Here is a 15,976-nt window from a genome sequence, read left to right as displayed (position 1 = left end):
CTCTGGGACAAAGCAGAGGTCACAAGGTTTCTCAGGAGGAGCATGGACCTAAGCAGCAAGAATTTTGTCATCCAAAGGAGAAGTGAGACTGGTGTGAACCATAGCCAGAATATGATCAGGAGGAATCACAGGAATCTGAACCGACTCTATCGTGGAAGTGGAGGAACATTTTTGTGACAAAGCGTCAGCCCTTACATTCTTAGTACTGTAATAATGAGACAATGTAATTAAAATGAGCCCATCGCGCCCTTCTGGGAGAGAGGCGTTTTGCCTCAGACAAGAATGTGAGATTCTTATGGTCAGTAAGAATGAGAACCGGCACAGTGATACCTTCGAGAAAATGTCTCCATTCTTTCAGAGCTAAAATGGTCGCTAACAGCTCTCTGTCACCAATCTCGTAATTGCACTCTGCAGGTGACAATTTCTTAAAAAAGCAGCCATGAGGGCCTCATTGCTCCAAGCAACCTCTGTTGCCAGAGTATGGAATTCAATGCCGTAATCTGCAAAAGTTCTCGTACTTTGTTTAATAGACATGAGGCCCTTGAGCAGAAGCGGAGCGTGTGGGAACGTCAAATACCCTTTTAAAAGAAGTCACAAACTCAGGATAACTCAAGGCAACAGGTTTTTGCGTCTCCAATAGAGGGTTTGCCCAGGCCAAGGCTCTCTCAGAAAGCAAAGATATCACAAAACCTACTTTGCTTCTGTCTGTGGGAAACGCCTGAGGCAGCATCTCAAAGTATATCTCAGCCTGGTTGAGGAACCCTCTGCGTTGGACTGGATCGCCCCCAATCACTGGGGAAGCAGAGCGGAACCAGACATACCTCTTATAGAGGTAATACTCGAGGCGGGTGCCTGCAACACAGGTTGTACCAGAGCAGCCACAGTGGGAGTGTCACGTACCTTGTGGACGAGCCCGACTTGCAAGGATGGCCTCTCTTGCGGCTCCGACTCGAGGGCCCTGGTAGGGTGAACAGGAAGCACAGGAGTCTAGAGTGGCACGAGTGCCTGGCAGGATCAACGGCAGGAGGTGGGTCTGGAACTCAGGAAGCACTGTGCAGAAGAACCTCAGACTGAGCAGGAAGGTAGACTGGAACATGGAGGGAGCTGGATCAGCAGGCTGGTACAGCAGACTGGAACCGGACAGCAGGCTGGAAGCGGACAGCAGGCTGGAACCGGACAGCAGACTGGAGAGTCAGACAAGCCGGGTCGGTAGTCAGGCAGCCAGTGGATGTGCCAGAGGGTCAGGCAGCAGAGTAGTCAGACAAGACGGGGTCAGATGCAGGCGGATGACAGGGATGGTCGGAGACAAGCCGGGATCAGATGCAGGCAGACAACAAGGATAGTCAGGAGCAAGCCGGGTTTAACACAGGAACAGGTTCTCAAGGATCAAAACACATGTAATGCTGTAGAGCAGACAGCAAGATCCCAGTGTGACAGTCTGATTTAAATAGCCCGCCTGGTGCTAATGGGCACACACGCGCGCTCCCGTGTGCGTGCGCACACGTACGCTCATGTGCATGCGCATAGGCGCATGCGATCGCGCAACTGCATGCTCAGGATGCCTGTTACTGGCAGGATCTTCCTGACAGGGAGATTCCAGGTGAGCCGTGTGACTCAGGAGCATTTGTAACGCCATGGCAAACTGATCCATCTTCTGAATTCATGGCCTTCGCCTACTGTCAGAAACCATGAATCAGACTGAGACAGAAGTACAGTTAAATCACACTTGTTTAATAATAATAAAAAAGGTAAACAGAGTAAATGTAGTCAAAACATAGCCAGAGTTCAGGAATCGGAACAAATAGTCAGACAAGCCAAAACGTCAGGGAGTCAGAGATGAGCGTAGTAGAACAACAAGCAGGATCTGGAGCCAGAAGGAATGTCAGCAAAGCAAGTCTTTAACAGGAACACAGGAGAGCGTCTCTAGAGATGTAACCAAGGCAAAGGCAGAGATCATCTGGACTGGACAGCTTAAGTAGGCAGGACCGACGAGCAGGATATCATCAACAAGTGAGTCACTGTGGAGAGATAGGAGCTGGCAATTAGCCGACAGCTGAGCGGCCAGCTTTGAGAAGGAAGGGCTGAGCCCAACCCTGACAAGTATAAGGGAATAGTGGTGGTAAAAAATATATAATAATTCTTCTTTAAGGGGGTGTGGCAGTGGGTGTGTCCTATGCCTACATACTTTTGCTAATATGTGTCCCTCGTTCTCATCTCAAAAATTTGGGAGGTATGTTATTATGATAATTAAGTTACTTTTACTATTTTAGTCTTGCAGAATTAATACACTCTGATAAACTCATGATGAATCCTCGATAAAGGCTGTTCAAGGTCCACTGAAGAAGACAACAGATTGCATGCTTTCATATTATACTACACAATTTGCTAATCGTCAGTGTGTCCTTCATAGGAAAGCAATCTTTTTACAATGAATGTACTGTAGCATTTGCTGGTACAATAGATTTTATTGAGAATAACAATATAACTTAGTACAAGCTGAGCATGTAAATCCCACGCAGGGGATTGAAACAGATAAAAGAACATGTAAATGTACAAGGAACACACTTTTTTGGGGGTTAATCGAAGCAAAAGTGCAAAAACATCCGGCATCCGTTGCTGGAAATGTCAACAAGTGTCCGGGCATGATGGCCCAGAACTAAGTGGAGCAGAAGGGGTGGGATTACCCATCCCTTAGTAGAAAAGAAAACGTTTAAAAATGATGGGGAAGGTGGAGCTCATTCTGTAGCATTTTCAAACATGACAACAATGTTCTTCATTAGCTACAGTAACAGTTCAGTTGACCTTCTAGAAGAAAACATAATTCTGCAATATAGCTAATAGCAGTGTTTGGTAATCTATTACAGGAAGACATAGCTCCCAACTGTCCCTGATTTGGAGGGACTGTCCCTGATTTGGAGCAATGTCCCTCTGTCCTTCCTTCCTCCCTCCTCATTTGTCCCTCATTTTGGTCTGATCTATAAAGATGTATATAAAATGTACTTTTTTATCTTTCAAAAAGTGTTTTCCAGTGCTAAACCTTTCATCCAAATTCTAAACTGCTGCGTTTGTAATTTTTAAAAGCCAATATAAAGGAATAGTAGTGGTAAAATAAGCCCTTGTGGATTTAAGTAACCTTTTTTCCAGTTAAGTCTCCTTTAAGGGGGTGTGGCAGAGGATGTGCCCTATGCCTACATACGTTTGCTAGTAGGTGTCCCTCATTCTCATCTCAAAATGTTGGGAGGTATGGGAAGATAAATATTGAGTGAGTAACAATAATAAATCTTAATACCAATAATAAATTGTGTATCTACATAATATACCATTAATAGTCTCTTAGTATCATTTGTTTCTACATTTTATGCCACGTACACACCACCGGTTTTACCGTTGGAATAAACTCCGAAGGTTTCTCCGATAGAACTCTGATGGAATTCCATTCAAGTGGTCTTGCCTACACACGGTCAAACCAAAGTCTGACCGTCCAGAACGCGATGACGTACAACATGTACGACGGGACTAGAAAACGGAAGTTCAATAGCCAGTAGCCAATAGCTTCCGTCTCGTACTTGCTTCAGAGCATGCGTCGTTTTTGGTCCGTCGGAACAGCATACAGATGAGCGGTTTTCCCGATAGGAATTGGTTCCGTCGGAAATATTTAGAACATGTTCTCTTTCTAGGTCCGTCAGAATTTTCTAAAAAAAAAAGTCAGATGAGGCATACACACGATCGAAATATACGATGAAAACCTTCCGTCTGACTTTTTCTGTCAGACATTCCGCTCGTGTGTACGCGGCTTGAGAGACTAATTACTGGTGTGGTACTAATGAATTGGCACAAAGCAAGCGTGGTGCCTATATTTAATAGATCAAAGTCTTAACCAAGTAACTACTGCCCTATTAGTTTAATGTCTTTAGTCTGGATGGAAGATACTCAAGAGCTTAAAAAAAAACACATAGGAGGTGAGCATGGGAGGAGATGACAAGGGAACTAGAGAACAGGAGTTCTTGGATGGAAGTATCTGGTTAGTATTTTGAGACAAGGTTAGTGATGTACCTGGGGGCCAAGTTGTGAATGGATTTGTAAGTTATTGTTAGTATTTTAAATGTAATTAGTTGGGTGAATGGCAGCCAATGGAGGGATTGGCAGAGACGGGTAACAGACACTGAGCAGTTTGTAAGGTAGATGAGTCTGGCAGCACCATTCATGATGTAGTTACAGTAGCCAAGAGATGATCAGGGAGTGAATTAGGAGTTTTGTGATGTAATTGGTTAGAAAGGGACGTATTTTAACCACCTCAATACCAGGCACTTTTACCCCCTTCCTGCCCAGGTCATTTTTAAGCTTTCAGCGCTGATGCACTTTGAATGACAATTGTGCGGTCATGCTACACTGTACCCAAACAAAATGTTTATACTTTTCTTCACACAAATAAAGCTTTCTTTTGGTGGCATTTAATCACTGCTGGGTTTTTTCTTTTTTACAAAAAAAATAGACCGAAATTTTGAAAAAAAATTTTTTTTTTGTTTCTGTCAGTAAAATTTGTAAGTAAGTGATTTTTCTCCTTCACTAATGTGGGCTGAAGAGGTTACACTGATGGGCAGTGATAGGCTGCACTTATGGGCACTGATTAGGTGGCACTGATGAGGAGGCACTAATATGCTGCACTGATGGGCACTGGTAGGTAGCATTGATATGCGGCACTGATGAACACTGATGGACGGCACTGGTGGGCACTGATAGGTGGCACTGACGGGCACTGATAGGTGGCACGGTTAGGCCGCACTGATGGGCACTGATGTGCATGGATAGGCGGCACTGATGGGCAGCACTGATGAGCAGGCACTGATGGGCAGTACTAACTGGCATTACTAATGGCCACTGATTGGTGTCACGAATGGGCACTGATTGGTGTCACTGATTGGTGCTACAGGTCTCCCCTGCGAGGAGATGCCACTGATTGGCTCTCCTCTCCTCATACTCTGTCAGTGTGAGCTGAGGAGAGCCGATAAACGACACTTCTTTGTTTACATGTGACCGGCTGTAATTGGAATCACGCGTCATCGGCTCTTTACTTAGATCAGGACCGTGTCTTAGGAACATGGCGTGGCTGTGATCGCTGCGCTGAGCGCCCCCGCGGGTGCAGGAGTAAGGCCATTTTGGGGCGCCGTCATATGACAATGTCCCAGAATGAGAGTGCATCCCACCCGCGGTCATTTTACTATACGGTGGGGGGGGAAGTGGTTGATGCAAAAATGCCTCTCATTGACTTCAATGCAAAAACCCCTCCCTTTGACTTCAGTGCAAAAATTCCTGTCAATAGCAATCCTATGTGAACACTTATCTCTGCATGACACTCTACTCTATCGCTTGTGAGTCTGGAAGGCACACAGAACCCTTTTCATAATGGCACTCAAAGCACAATGCGTTTGGAGCGCCTCTGTGTGAACCACCTCCATAGAAACACATTATATTTAGCCTGTCATGCGAATCTGTGAGTTTGAAAACGCAACAAGAATTGCATATGTGTGAACCAGGGTGGCTCTATTCACACCTGGGTGTTTTGGGATTGTTGGAGAATCGCTGCAATTCTGCTTGCGATCTCAAAATGAAGGTTCAGGTGCCATTATTTTCAATGGCACCTGAAACGTGGTGCGGTTTTGCTGTGATTGCTGCGCGGCAAATTGTATCTCTTGAAGTCTGTTGCACAAAATAAACTCCTGCTCCTTTTGGGTGACAAGCAACAGGCAACGTGATATGCCACGATTGCCGTGCAGTAAATTGCATGACAGTTGTGGCAGAACCGCACCGCAGTTGAAAATGATGGCTCCTGCCCCTGCGTTTTGTGATTCATCGTAGTGAGTTTTGAGATTGCGGGCAGAACTAGCATTACTTTGGGGTTATTGGCTGGCTGCTCTGCTGTAAGTGAGTTAGGACTAGGGGGGGGGGGGGGTGCAAATTACTTGCCTTACCCCGATCGCTGACAACCCACGCTACGCTAAAAGAAAAATGGCTCCTAACTTTTTTAGCTGACTCCTAGATTCAAAGCAAATTTGTCAAGCCCTGGGTTTCACTATAAGCAGCAAATGGTGTTTTCTTTTCATCTCCTCATCTATCTACAAGACAAGACATGAAGAGAATTATTCCCAGCAGTGGTGGCTGGTGCTCAATATTTTGGGGAGGGGCGGCGCCAAACAAACCCCCCCTTCACTTACTGCTTGGTTCTCCTCCCGGCCGAACAGGAAGTGGGTCCCGAGACCCGATTGGCCAGGAGTCCTAAGACTCCCTGGCCAATCGGGGTCTCAGGGCCCGCTTCCTGATTGGCTGGGAGGAGAATCAGGAAAACAATAGTGAATATTCACTATTGTCACACAAATGGGTGGGCTCAGGGCGCAGTACTCTGCACCCCAAGCCCACCCTTTTTTGAAGCCAATTAGAGCCTAAGGCTCCAATCTCATGCTTCCAAAAAAAAAAAAAAAAAAAAACCCCATTGAAATCCATCATAGCTCCCAACTGTCCCTGATTTTGAGGGACTGTCCCTGATTTGGAACAATGTCCCTCTTTCCTTCTCATTTGTCCATCATTTTGGTCTGATCTATGTAGTTGTATATAAAATTCACTTTTTATATTTCAAGAAGGGATTCCCAGTGCTAAACCTTTCATCCAATTTCTAAATTGCTGCATTTGCAAATTTTAACAGCCAATATAAAGGAATAGTAGTGGTAAAAAAGTCCTTGTGGATTTAATTAACCTTTTTTTTTGTAATTCTCCTTTAAGGGGGTGTGGCAGGGGGCGTGTCCTATGCCTACATACATTTACTAGTAGGTGCATGGAGTAGGGGGGCCGCCACTGGTTCCCAGTGGAATAAAATAAATGCACAGCATTCCAGTTCTATTAAAAACAAACAAATGTAAAAGCTTGGTCTTCTGCACACAACTTCTGCTGGAGGAGCAATACCCATAAACAGCCACTAGGTGGCGCTTCAACGCTTTTTCTTTTCCATGAATACGCTGATCCCTATCGATGAGATAGGCGCTCCAGCATCCCAATTGTTCAAGGCGGACGCCGCCCCCTCCAGCGGATAGGCGGGTTGCTGGCTGTTCCTGTCTATCTCCCAGGGATGCCGCTGATGCCTGGGAGGACTAGAGAGATACGTCCGCCGGCTCGTGTGTGAGGAGCTCGCGCCGCCAGGGATAGCGGTCACCAGGGCAACGTACTGAGCCGGGAGGGTCACGTGTGCCCACATTACCCCCCCTCCCCCCCCTCCGGTCCATGTCAGGAGCACGGTGACAGCCCGGAGCGCAGAGTGCTGAGCCCAGCCCGAGATGTTCATGATGGATCTGTCCCCCGGAGGAGAGTCGTTATCCAGCGGACACGACTTGTTCCACGGCTTCCAGGACCGGGACTCCCTCCCCGGGGACATGGACTCTCCGGGGGGAGCGGGAGGAGGAATCCTGGACCGAATCCTCATGGAGTCCGTGTGCCAGCAACAAGGCTGGGTCCGAGTCTACGGTAAGACGGTCAGCTCCCCCATCATACACTGTGCGATCTGATTGTACAATCTCCTTGTATGATCTGTCCAATCATCCCCTCCTCCATCATACACTGTGCGATCTGATTGTACAATCTCCTTGTATGATCTGTCCAATCATCCCCTCCTCCATCATACACTGTGCGATCTGATTGTACAATCTCCTTGTATGATCTGTCCAATCATCCCCTCCCCCATCATACACTGTGCGATCTGATTGTATGATCTGTCCAATCATCCCCTCCTCCATCATACACTGTGCGATCTGATTGTACAATCTCCTTGTATGATCTGTCCAATCACCCCCCCCCCCATCCGATGTGAGAGGACCATACACTGTGGGATCTGATTGTACAATCTCAGAAACGCGTTACAGCGGGCAATGACAAGTCCTCTGATGATCTGGAGTTACTTTGGGGTGTTTGTTGGGCTCCCCCGAGGTGTGAGGTGAGTGAGGAATGGAAGACGCTGGGATTGGTCCACATACACTTCAGTTATCTGATCCAATCGATGGGGGAAGTCATCAGAATGATTGGATCTGCCCTCCATCCTGTGGACTCCATCACGGGTCTCATCAGCATTATGAATATCTGTAAGACTAGATGTCCAGAGCACCCCCCCCCCCTCCCCCACATTAGATAAGAGCGGGGGCAGGAGGGGCGGCTGCCCTGGGCACTGTGGTGATTGGGGGGAGGGGATTTGTGTTGGGGGGGGTGCTAAGAGTGGTGATTATGGGCAATTTGTGTTGGGAGGAGGCAGGGGGGGGGGACATTTTGTTCTAAGAGGAGAGATTTGTGCTGAGAGGGGGGATTTGAAGTGGGGGGGTATACCAGGAGGGGACATTTTAGGGGTAGAGGATTCATGTTAGGAGGTGTGAGTATTTTGGGGGTGGGGGGGGCAAAGATTTTTTCTGGGAGGTGTGACTTTTTGTTTAGAGGGGGGGCATTTGAGCTGGAGGGATGGGGGGGCAACATTTTTTGCTGGGGGGTGTTTTGAAGTGGGAGGAGGGGAATTATTCTTAGGGGGTAAAGCATGCAGCTTGGCCCTCAGTTTTTTTTTTTTTTGGGTTGATTCTTGCCGACACAGTGCTCATACATGGGGGGGGTGCAGTTGGGCACGTTGGCCCTTGTCCTGGCACTGGTTATGAGCCCAGCCATCATCACAAGTCTAGTGCTTCACATTGTACCCCGTTACCTTGTGCTGCTGCAAGGAGGAAGCTGGAGGCAGTGCTGGGAAGTAGAAAGTGCAGGGTCTGGAGGAGGACCAGAGGAGGGCTGGAGTCAGCTGCCTGTCTGCTAAATGCTGAGACCAGAGGAGAGGCAGAGACGAGGGTGTGCTGCGGCTACACAGAGAGGTGCAGGATCTGTAGGAGGAGTTCTGTCCTCCCCTCTGCTGGGAAGGGGGGGAAGGGGAGGGGGGGTGGCAGAAGCGAGTCTCACAAAGTAGCGCAGGATCTGGTGGAGGAGTTCTGTCGTCCTCTCTGCTGCGACAAGATGGATGTAGAGATAAGGGGGGGTACCACAGCTTCCATGAATACGCTGATCCCTATCGATGAGATAGGCGCTCCAGCATCCCAATTGTTCGAGGCGGACCCCGCCCCCTCCAGCGGATAGGCGGGTTGCTGGCTGTCCATGTCGGTGACAGCGCAGAGTGCTGAGCCCAGCCCGAGATGTTCATGATGGATCTGTCCCCCGGAGGAGAGTCGTTATCCAGCGGACACGACTTGTTTCACGGCTTCCAGGAGCGGGACTCCCTCCCCGGGGACATGGACTCTCCGGGGGGGGGGAGGGGGGGGGTACCACAGCTTCAGAAATGTTGAGAGCCACATTAAGTGATCTGGAGGGCCCTTGTGTTTGACACCTGTACCATAGACACAACTTCCCCTCCCATACATTCACATCACATTTCAGGATCACCAGTAGAAATTCCTGACAAATGCACAATGTTCTTGTGTCTACATTGCTAGAAGCTATAACCGCTGTTAGCGATTTAATCACATGTAAAATCTGGCAGGCTGGTTGTACCCAAGTCGATCGCTCAACTCGTGTACAATCAGCCTGACCATACGTGGTTTACATCTCGTCCGGTCCCTGCTGAACTGGACGAGATTTGAACCTTCTATGGCCGGCTTTAGGCTCCATTCACACCGGTGCGATTTCAGATGCAACAGTCACATAGAATGGCCTGTCAATGCCAATCAGATGAAGAGATCACATAGTGAAAACAGATTCGATCAATAACTTGTGATTGTATCTTTGGCGATCACACCTTGGTATTCTGGGAACGCATGAAAAACCAGCAAAAAACTTGTGCTTGCTGTGCCATTAAAGTAGTATTAAACCCAGAAGCAAACAGTGCTGCTGATCAATGCAACACGATCGATCGTTTTCTGCCCTGGCTGCTCAAATCCAATCTAAATTGATTGGAAGGAAAGCTATGACTATGCAATTGTTTGCCGATTCTATCTTTTTGATGGAATCGCACATCAATCGGATAGAAAAACTAAAGTGTGTATGGCAACCATTAGATCTAATACTATATAGTACAAGGTCCTGTCTGATTGAATACAGATTGAATACATTGTTCAGAAGTCTCCTCCTCCTGTTTATATAGTTTTCATAAATCTAAAGGAGATTGTAAAATCACATTGTACAGTGTATGGTCAGCTTTAGATCTAATAACAAGTATGTAGTACAAAATCTTGTCTGATTGGATACAGATCGATTGATTGAATAGTTGAGTAATGTAACTAAAGGCAATTTTATTTTTTATTTTTTTTTAGTTTTGCATGTGGTTTCTTGCACCACAATAGTGTGAACTGGGGCTCAAAGAGTTCTATAGATTTTTTTTATTTTTCCATAATAAATATTTATTCAATGAAAAATAAAATAACAAAAAAAAAAAAGTCCACAGACTGATAAAATGCAGGTCAACATCTGAATAAATACAGCGCTATAAGGAAGCATACAATACTTGGATGTGATCAATCGCTCTGCAATCACAGCAACTCGCATCGCGGGAAGAATGTCGTCCAAAATAAGTTCAGGAGCTACAATTGGGTGACATGCTTCCCGCGATGCGGGTTACCTCGATTGCAGCGTGATGTATCGCGCCAGACCTGAACCACGATTTTAATTGTCATTCAAATGAATAACATCTCTAATGCGAGTCCCGAGATTTGTCATTCACACGTCAGCACTTTCAAGTCGCAACAAATCTGCCTGCGATTCAAAAACACTGACGGGTGAATGCAGCCTCAGTGAGGTTTATTTACTATACCTGGAAAGTGCACAATCAGGCTCACTTCTGCATAGAAACCAATCCGCTTCCAGGTTTTATTGTCAAAGCCTAAAGCGGAGCTCCACCTAAAAGGGGAATCTACGCTCATCTGCTCCCCCCCCCCCCCCTCCCCCCACATTTGGCACCTTTCTGGGGGAGGGGTGAACGTGTACTTTGACAGGCACCCGCCCCCCACTTCCAGGAGACCTGGCTGCCGCGAGGTCCCCCCTCCTCCTCCTTTTCCCTGCCGAGCCCTTCACAAAGTGCAGTGCATGCGCAGTAGGGATCCGGCTGTGAAGCCACAAGGAAACATTGGCTAGGGTGAGGAAATCACTGGATCCCTGGACAGGTAAGTGTCCTAATATTAAAAGTCAGCAGCTACAGTATTTGAATTTTTTCGCCTTTTTTTTTTTTTTTCTAGGTGTAGGCCATTTGTGTACCTTATGAAGCCTGACTGGAATACTCCCAGGACATTGGTAGGTGAGGCCTAGTCATCACCGCTCACCTCCACCATCACAGGAGTCAGCTCTTCAATGCTGAGTTTAGGGCTACTGCATTGGGGGAAGTATGTGAGGGGGTTTGAATCGGAGAAAGAGCTGACTCCTGTGATGGAGGAGGTGAGCAGGGATGACTAGGCCTCACTTAGCAGCGTCCTGGAAGTACTTAGCAACGTCCTGGGAGTATTCCAGTCAGGCTTCATAAGGTATGTAAATGGCCTACACCTATAGCAAGGGTATTATTCGTCTTTAGGGTACTTCCACACTGGGAGGCCCCGGCCTTTAGCGCTAAAGCACCGTTTTTGCTGCGTTTTAGCGGTGTTTGTCGGCCGCTAGTGGGGTGCTTTTTACCCCCCCCAAAAAAGGGTTAAAAAGTCCCATTTTGCAGTGCTTTCAAAGCGCTGCCCATTGCACTGGGCAAGGTGTTTTGGGAGTGCTAAATACAGCGCTCCCAAACCACCCACAAAGATGCTGCTTGCAGGACTTTTCATAACGTACCGCCCCCGTCACCCCGTGTGAAAAGTCACACTGCAATGAATGGGAGGCGGTTGTCAGTTGCTTTGCACAAGTCATTTCTAGCGCTAAAGCACCTAAAAACCTGTGTGTGAAAGGAGCTGTAGTCAGAGGTGCAAAGTTTGTTTTTTCTCTACAGATGCCCCTTCTCTGCATAGGCAGTTTAGTGATAAAAGGTGAACTGTCCCTTTAATTGAACAAGCTGAGGTTAGAAGCTGATTGGTTTCTATGTAGAAGTGAGTCTGATTTTGCACTCTCCAGCTTTAGTAAATAAACCCCATTGTGTAATCCTAAGCATGTCTATGGGGTCAAAACTACATGATGGGACGTGGATCCGATCATTATTTATGCTCAGAGTGATCCATAAAATCTGAAATATTTAAAGAGGCAAATCTTCCAGAGCTGTGAGCGTTCTGGAATTCAGACTGGCAGTCATAATTAATGTGAGTGTCTTAGGAGCACAACTATGGGCAGCAATGTGTCCCTGGAATCTTTTAGCCCTCATGCACACAGGCTGTTAAAAAAACGTTATGAAAACGCCAGTATCTTTGCAGTGATTTTTTTAAACTTTTTTTCAGCGTTTTTCAGCGTTTTTGCAATAGCGTTTTTAGCGTTTTTGAGCGTTTTTCCGCGTTAGCGTTTTTGAGCGTTTTTTTTTTTTTTTCAATGGATCAAAAACGCTAAAAAACATTGGTGAATGACGTTTTTGAGCGTTTTTCAGCGTTAGAGCGTTTTTACAGCTGAAAAACGTGTCTCAGAACTCACTGGTCCTGGGTTTTTTTATAGCTTAAAAACGCCTATGCCACTTGCAGCTCAAAAACGCCTAGGTGGGCATGAAGCCATAGACTAACATAGACAGGCCTTTTTAAGCTGCAAAAAAAGCTCAAAAAAGCAGCTGTAAAAACGTCCGTGTGCATGAGGACTAAAAGTGTCAGTTCTGCTGTCTTCATTCAGTACCAATACAATGGTTACCAAGTGTCCCTGTTATCTATGTATTGTAGGACTTTTAAGGTTTTGTTTACACCACTATAATGTATGTGGGTTGATGTGCGTTGTGTTGGGGCTGTTGCTACAATGCATTGAGCTATTTACTTGTTTTTTTAATTTTATTGAAGTGTCATAAAATGAAATAAAATGTTCACTGCACAATGTGCCTGTATGGTGTGAACAGGTCACAGAGAAAACAACTGATTCAATGAGTAGTGTGTGGCTTTATGTCGTCATTTCAACTCCCCATAGAAGGCTCATTGCTGCCATTGAATACCCATGCCCTCTGATTAGTCCCAGTAAGGCTCCATTCACACCTAAGGCGTACTGCTGCGACACCTGCTGCACTGCGTTGGTTTTTTTTTTGTTGTTTGGTTTTTTTTTTTTGTGTTAGCTTTATGTGGTTTTTAAACGCGACAAAGAAGCTCATGTTCCAAATTTTGGCACAGAGCCAGGCATGTGGCGTTGCGATTTTAGTGTGTTTTATCGCTTGACAATCATAGCAAAATCGCACATCTTGGGTGAAATTAAGGAATAATGGCATCACAAACGCGTCCTGTGTTTTGCTACGATCCTAGAATAGGATTACTGGTGATTCCATTACTCAGGTGTGCCTAACATATTAGGAGAGGCAACTTTTTTGTTGTTGTTGTATAGAGTGAAGTATCTTCCTCTGACATCCACTAATTGGAATGATTCAATGCTTGTAGCACGATCCTCGGGGAAGAGCATACTGGGACTTGCAGCTTCGTTGTAGGATCAAATTGATTCTTTCATTCAGGATAAACCTGCAATCATAGTCATGCTGACCATCCTTTCACAGTCTCTAAATTTAATCCTGGAGAAATGAGACCAGGAAATATTGTGTTTAACTGTTTGCTGAAATAGGATGCCATTTATTACTGTGCTGTCTTGCTTTTATTTATAAGCTCTACAATATATGGTCAGTAAAATCACAATCATTTTATTTTATTGCTATTGAACCACTTTCCAAATTGCATTCTTTTTCATTGCTGCGATTTTATTTATGAACTATGTCTTTTTGAAAGTGATAATCAGTGTATCTCTTCCACTGTAGGATATGCTTTGCAGAACCAGCCTAGGAAGACATGGGTTGCAGTTTGGGCTCCTTTACACTGCAAGGTGTTATAACATGCACTCGAACGGCATACATCAGTAATGCAAATTCTCAGTGTATTGCGTTGCACTGCGTTTGAAAAAAATTATTTATATTTTTGCATGATGAGGTGCATTAAAAAGCCAATTTGAGGGCACATTAGCATTATTGTGCTGTGCCAGTGCGGCACCTTTTTTTTATGAATGCCATTCAGCTCCCCTTGCTGATGGGTGTGTGCCCCCCAAAATGCCACGTGCTCTTTTTTGGGGCATTTGGCAGCCCTTTTAAATGAATGGGCTCCCTCAGTACTGCAGCCTGTGCTAATGCAGCGCAGTAGTGTGAATATGAATCAATTAGCTTCCCTAACGCACATAAAAACTTGCATTTTTAAGCATACATTGTGGTGTGAAAAAGCCCTTTAGGATATGTTTGGTAAAGTGTCTGTTTTGCATACTAATTAAAAATTCTTGTTAATTTTGTGTAAAATGATTGTTTCCTCTTTTGTGTTAAAGCGTTTGTTAACCCAAAAAATAAAATAAACTGATCCTGTTCCCTTAAAGCAGTGGTTCTCAACCTTTCTAGTGCCGTGACCCCTTGATAAAATTTCCCAAGTTGTGGGGACCCCTACCAGTAAAATTATTTTCATTGGTCATTTCATTGCTGTAATTTAGCGACTGTTATGAATCGAAATATAAATACCTGATATGCAGGATGTATTTTCATTATTACAAATTTAACATCTTAAAGCGTAGTGATTAATCACAGAAAAAATCTGTAATGTACAGTGCAAAATATTTATTTAAAATGAACATATAAGTTACAAATGAATAAAATGCCCCACTGAGAGACAGGGTAAGTGCCGGGCAGACTGCGGGGGGGGGGGCACAGTGGGAGCATTGATATGGCACGGGGGCAGCATTTGATGGGCACAGGGGCAGCATTTGATGGGCACAGTGGGAGCATTTGATGGGCACAGTGGGAGCATTTGATATGGCACGGGGGCAGCATTTGATGGTACGGGGGCAGCATTTGATGGGTACAGTGGGAGCATTTGATGGGCACAGTGGCTGCGCTTGATGGGCACAGTGGTGACGTTTGGCACAGTGGCGGCAATTGATGGTACAGTGGCGGCTTTTGAAATGCTTTTATTAATTAGTATCTCTGGCTTACCAAAGTCACTGGTGTTCCGTCAGAATCAGCAAGCTGCTGTGTTAACCGGAAGTGACGTTTCGTCGCCGCCATCTTGGTAGACTCGTCCTCATCAAGCGGACTTCGGTGGGTGTAAAAAGATGTCCGCTTGCCGAGTGTAGCCTTACTATGGACGAGAGTACCAAGATGGCGGTGACGGAACGTCACTTCCGTGCCGTCTCTCCTCTCTCGGAAGTGACAGCTCGCTGGCCGAGACGGACAGACTCCGGCGTAACACAGTAACTTCGGGTCCGTCTCGGCCAGCATTCACAACCCCCTGGCAAATCGGCAATCGATCCCCAGGTTGAGAACCGCTGCCTTAAAGCATGGTATACAGCACAGTGCTTGTGCTGTGTCATTCGGCCCCCTGTTTCACCTGTAATATGTGTCTGATCCTTCCTGGCTATGCCCTCCCCCCCTGTACGCTGACCACGCTATATCAGGGCTGCTGAGCCCTGACACCATTGTCAGCGTACGTGCCTCCGTCATGCAGCCCTGCTCTCTGTCTCCTGTGTCCTCTCCTGCCATCTAACTTATTGTTCTAATACAGAGGGGATGGGAGTTTTTTTTTTTTTTTTTTTTTTTTTTTTTTTTTTTTTATACAAGTGGCTTAACAACCATTTTTATTATTTTTAGCATTTGATTGAAGTGCAGAATTGTGGTTCCTTTTTGCATTGATAATACACGTCATGCAGGGCTTGACAAACCCTAGGCGCCAGGTCGCTATGGCACCAAGAAGTTTCATCCTGGCACCTGGGGTGTCGCCCAAATATTTCCCACACCCTGCGCTCACCCCATCGCTATATATTCTGGGCTCCGCTTGCATTTCTGTGAGCCTGTGATAGCGTGTGCCACCGGGTAGAGGGC

The 15,976-nt window shown here is 46.1% G+C and overlaps 1 protein-coding gene across 6 annotated transcripts in view; it reads left to right on the top strand.

The window, feature by feature from the left end:
* The first annotated feature begins 7,065 nt into the window (after positions 1-7,065).
* The window catches only part of RASAL2 (RAS protein activator like 2), a 492,268-nt gene continuing 483,357 nt past the window's right edge, over positions 7,066-15,976 (top strand). For 2 of the 6 annotated variants that reach the window (XM_073593398.1, XM_073593397.1), the window contains exon 1: positions 7,066-7,509. In XM_073593398.1, the coding sequence (XP_073449499.1) occupies positions 7,323-7,509 (187 nt within the window). In that variant the 5' untranslated portion in view covers positions 7,066-7,322. The remainder of the gene's footprint in view (positions 7,510-15,976) is intronic. The other 4 variants (XM_073593392.1, XM_073593391.1, XM_073593390.1 and 1 more) reach the window with 2 other exon arrangements.

Source organism: Aquarana catesbeiana, linkage group LG07 (assembly GCF_042186555.1).
Source record: "Aquarana catesbeiana isolate 2022-GZ linkage group LG07, ASM4218655v1, whole genome shotgun sequence".
NCBI classification, from domain to species: Eukaryota; Metazoa; Chordata; class Amphibia; order Anura; family Ranidae; genus Aquarana; species Aquarana catesbeiana.
The sequence above is the reverse complement of the archived record's forward strand: the minus strand, read 5'-3'. Positions and strand labels throughout refer to the sequence as shown.